This window comes from Limulus polyphemus, unplaced genomic scaffold (assembly GCF_000517525.1).
Source record: "Limulus polyphemus unplaced genomic scaffold, Limulus_polyphemus-2.1.2 Scaffold178, whole genome shotgun sequence".
In the NCBI taxonomy this organism is placed as follows: domain Eukaryota; kingdom Metazoa; phylum Arthropoda; class Merostomata; order Xiphosura; family Limulidae; genus Limulus; species Limulus polyphemus.
In genome coordinates, this window is record NW_013665788.1 from 132,739 (window position 1) to 137,575 (window position 4,837).

Consider the following 4,837-nt stretch of genomic DNA (forward strand, 5'->3'; position numbering starts at 1 on the left):
ATTTTATTCTCCTGAAAAATTGCTTACTATGAGATTCTAAGGTCTAAAAGATATATGATATTATGGAATATAATATAAAAGATGTATGATATTATGGAATATAATATAAAAGATGTATGATATTATGGAATATAATATAAAAGATATATGATATTATGGAATAGAATATAAAAGATATACGATATTATGGAATAGAATATAAAAGATATATGATATTATGGAATAGAATATAAAAGATATATGATATTATGGAATAGAATATCGTTCACATAAACCAGACTTTATATTGTGTAATCTCTCGTGGCTAAGAACCCGGTCCCAGAAATATTTGGCTATGGCTGATGATATTTTTCGGTTTTAAGCATGATTTGTCAAAGGTATTGAGACCGAAAATAATTATCATAACTTGAACCATAATAGGACGAAAGTCGTTAAGTCGATAAAAACGATCGTTGCGGAATCCTTCAATAAAATTAGGAAATGAACTTTCAAGATATCATATCACATGCATCAGTTCATGATATAAGTACAGACAAACAAAGACAGAGATAATTAGGATATTTTTACGTCTTCAATGGTTACTCTTGAACACTTTGCACATTAATTTAGTTTCCACGTAACACATTTCTTTCCTATAAGGATAGCTAGTTGAAAAGTACGTACGAGATTTAGGAACTTTTGTTTGTTTGTAGTTAAGCGCAAAACTTGCGTTATTAGCCCACAAACATACTTCTGAAATAATGGGGGAATTATGAATTAAATGTATGTTATAGCAGGATAACGTAACAAAAATAAATCTGTTGCGATAATAATATTTAGATATGTATTATATGAAATAGAAATAAGAAAGACGTACTTACCTCATTTTATAAAAAGATAAAAGTGTGCATGAAGATTTACATTACAAAAGTATTGTATTGACGCTTTTAATCACTTACTTATGTGTCATACAAGTGATCCTGGAATAAAACTCACAAGTTGTTAAATGTAAAAATATTTATAAACTCTAAGATCACTTAATTACTGTTTCGTTAGAAGGCAGAAAGGCCACTGACTAAAATATTTTAGTGGCCATATTCTTATGTAACATCATTAAATTATTGCGGCTATTTTATACTAAGCTTACAACGTTTAAAGACAATTACACTGTAAAACACAATCTTTGTCTAATGTCAAAACTGATATTTAACAGGCTGCTTCACCTAATGATTTTCTCAGATAACACATCTTTGTTACTCAAACGTATTTTGGAGCTGTTTTGAGCCCTTTCGTCATGAGAGGTACAGTAACAGAAACTTGCTTTTGGTTAGATTAAAAAATAAGAAAAGCAGTGTGAAAATTAATTGATGTTTAAGACTAACATTGGCTCAATTTATTCTGTTTTTATAAATGTTGCCTTAGTTATCGAGCTTATCCTCTACAATGAAACGAATGTTTCATGACATGTGAATTATATATAAGTTAATAATTTCATCACAAGACAAGCTATTTACTACATTTCAAATGAAAACGTATAACTAAAAAATATAATAAAACATAACCAGTAGATCTGTACGTTAACTAATAAAACACTTTCGATTTAAAAGTTTTTTTATTTTGTTATCACAAAACTTTTCTCGACAACGAGTTTTTAGTTATTCTAAAAAAAAAAACCACCTTCAAATTGCAGGTAGCTCTTCGACTCTGTTACTGAGTAAAATGAAGATGACTGGCTGAGGAGTCGATACACCCTATGATTACCCAAGTGAATTCCAACTTTACTTAGGAGCTCCCTGGTGTGGTATTAACGGCAGACGAGATGAACAATAGCAACATTTATATGAATGAGACAACATACACGAGCGATATTATTTCAAAGGTGGTGGACATTAATACTTCTTTTTCTGAAAAGCAATCGTCGCCCCCGAATTTGTCGCATGGATATAGCCTACTAAGCCTACTTCTGTTGTTGTTTGTGATTTCAGGAGGATTAGGGAATACGCTAGTATGTTTAGCAATATGTCGGGAACGGCGTCTCCAGAACGTCACCAATTATTTTCTATTATCACTGGCTATGGCGGATTTGTTGGTATGTCTGGCAGTTATGCCATTTGGTATTGTGGATTTGTTTTTCGGTAAGTTATTAACGTTACACTTCTTTTTCTTTTTACTTTAAAGATAAGCAACAACTAATGAGTTCTGTGATTGACGGTTTAAAGTCAGAAATAAGTTATGCCTAACTGATTTATACATCATCCAATCAATTACTTTAGCAGTAGCTAATATGTGAGTTACGCGTACTTGCTTTATTCATCATCCAATCAATTACTTTAGCAGTAGCTAATAAGTGACTTATGCAGACCTGCTTTATACGTCATCCAATCAATTACTTTAGTAGTAGCTAATAAGTAACTTATGCAGACCTGCTTTATACGTCATCCAATCAATTACTTTAGCAGTAGCTAATAAGTGACTTATGCATACCTGCTTTATACATCATCCAATCAATTACTTTAGCAGTAGCTAATAAGTGACTTATGCATACCTGCTTTATACATCATCCAATCAATTACTTTAGCAGTATCTAATACGTGAGTTATGCGTACCTGCTTTATACATCATCCAATCACTTACTTTAGCAGTAGCTAATAAGTGACTTATGCGAACTTAATTTATACATCATCCAATCAATTATTTTATCAGTAGCTAATAAGTGACTTATGCAGACCTGCTTTATACATCATCCAATCAATTACTTTAGCAGTAGCTAATAAGTGACTTATGCAGACCTGCTTTATACGTCATCCAATCAATTACTTTAGTAGTAGCAATAAGTAACTTATGCAGACCTGCTTTATACGTCATCCAATCAATTACTTTAGCAGTAGCTAATAAGTGACTTATGCATACCTGCTTTATACATCATCCAATCAATTACTTTAGCAGTAGCTAATAAGTGACTTATGCATACCTGCTTTATACATCATCCAATCAATTACTTTAGCAGTATCTAATACGTGAGTTATGCGTACCTGATTTATACATCATCCAATCACTTACTTTAGCAGTAGCTAATAAGTGACTTATGCATACCTGTTTTATACATCCTCCAATCAATTAGTTGGGCAGTGGTTTACTAAGCGAATAATACTGTACCTGATTCAAACATCACCTAATCAGTTATTTTTACGGCGGCTACCGAGTGAAATAATCATAACTGATTCATACATCAACCAATCAATTACTCTGGCATTGACTACTAAGCGAGTTATGCATACCCAATCCATACATCATCCAATTAATTACTTTGGCAGTAGATACTAAGTGATTCTTGAGAGGTATATGTAAATTTACTTACTACTTGATGTAGAGTTGCACAACCCCTGTAGTTCATTATCCAAACGCGAAATGATGTTTTCTTTCCATTAATTCATTGTCTTTATGATTTATTTAGAAGACCTAACCGCTTAGAAAGAAACTGAGTAGAATATTAAGTATAAATGACGACACACTCCTTTCTTTGGCGGTTTCACCGTCGTCTCTCTTACGTAAAGTAGCAATACACTGGTGGAATTTGTAATTTCGCTTAATTCGGCGGTCTTGTTTCAATATCCCAGTGAACATTCACGAAGTACTCTCCTTAATTTCATGTTTTAGTTATTGATTTGACTGGGTTTATAAAAGTCATCTTCAATACAGCGCTATAAAGCAAGTTATATAAATGCTCGATTTTCATTATCCCAAAGAATGTATAGTACTTTCCTTAATTGTGTGTTTTAATGTGAATTGTTTTAGTTGTAAGGTCACCATTAAGACAGTGCTACATAGCAAGTTATAGAATCTTTATTACAGCAGACCAGAATCAAGCTATTTAGCTTTCCTTAATACGGCAGTTTCATTTAAATCTCAAAATGCAACAGTTAAATATAATGAGTGACGAAATAGTGAACTAAATACTTTCCCCGTAATATTGTTGTCCATTTTTGAATTATCCTATTATGTTTTAAATAAATCCGTTCAACACTGAGTCATGCGATTTCTTTTGATATAATGTTCTTATATCGAATTACTCAACAAAAGCTAATACGGTGACCTATTGGCATATTACCTAACCCTTCTTGACTCAAGAATTCAATGGGGAGTTGTGTAAGATATCAGCGAATGAAGTTGTAATTCTTCATACAAGTGTCTACTAAGGGGCTTTTTTAGTTCTTCTTAATACAATTGTTTATTTAATGGATTATGAAGTCCATCAACAGGTTGTGTAGTCCCTCTTAATATAATTGTCCATCACGGGTTATGTATTATCTTTTGAGACAAGTTTCTACTAACGAGTTATGAAGTTCCTCTTAATACAACTGTTCATTTAATGGGTTATGAAGTCCATCTTAATACAACTTTCCGTCAGTGGTTGGTGTAGTTCCTATTAATAGAAGGACACATAAGTTATATAGCCTCTTAATCGCAAAGAGAAAACGGACAAACTTCGTTCGTTACATAAATATAACAGTAATGTAATGAATTGTACAGCATGTTGAATATTAGGTCGTCAATTAATGTCGCTTATTTTTAGATGAAACATCCGAACAACTTGTATATCAAAACAAAACATTTATTAAATGAAATAGTCTCCATTCTTATCGATGATGCTTTTCCATATTACAATCAGGTTGTTAATGCCCTGATTAAAGAAATCACTTGGCTTTGAAGCAAAATACGTGTCGATGTCCTCTTTAACACCTTTCACATTTGCATACGTTTTCCCATTAAAATTGTGTTGCAGTGAACGAAAAATATGATAATCTGTTGGTACCATATCTGGAGAATATTGTGGGTGGGGAGAACTTCCCAACCCAAC

General features: G+C 32.3%; 1 protein-coding gene across 3 annotated transcripts in view; it reads left to right on the forward strand.

The window, feature by feature from the left end:
* The window catches only part of LOC106478070 (alpha-1A adrenergic receptor-like), a 29,158-nt gene that overhangs the window by 9,549 nt on the left and 14,772 nt on the right, over positions 1–4,837 (forward strand). For 2 of the 3 annotated variants that reach the window (XM_022381595.1, XM_022381597.1), the window contains exon 2: positions 1,670–2,114. The exons of the other annotated variant lie outside the window; for it this stretch is intronic. In XM_022381595.1, the coding sequence (XP_022237303.1) occupies positions 1,799–2,114 (316 nt within the window). In that variant the 5' untranslated portion in view covers positions 1,670–1,798. The remainder of the gene's footprint in view (positions 1–1,669; positions 2,115–4,837) is intronic. 3 annotated transcript variants of the gene reach the window in all.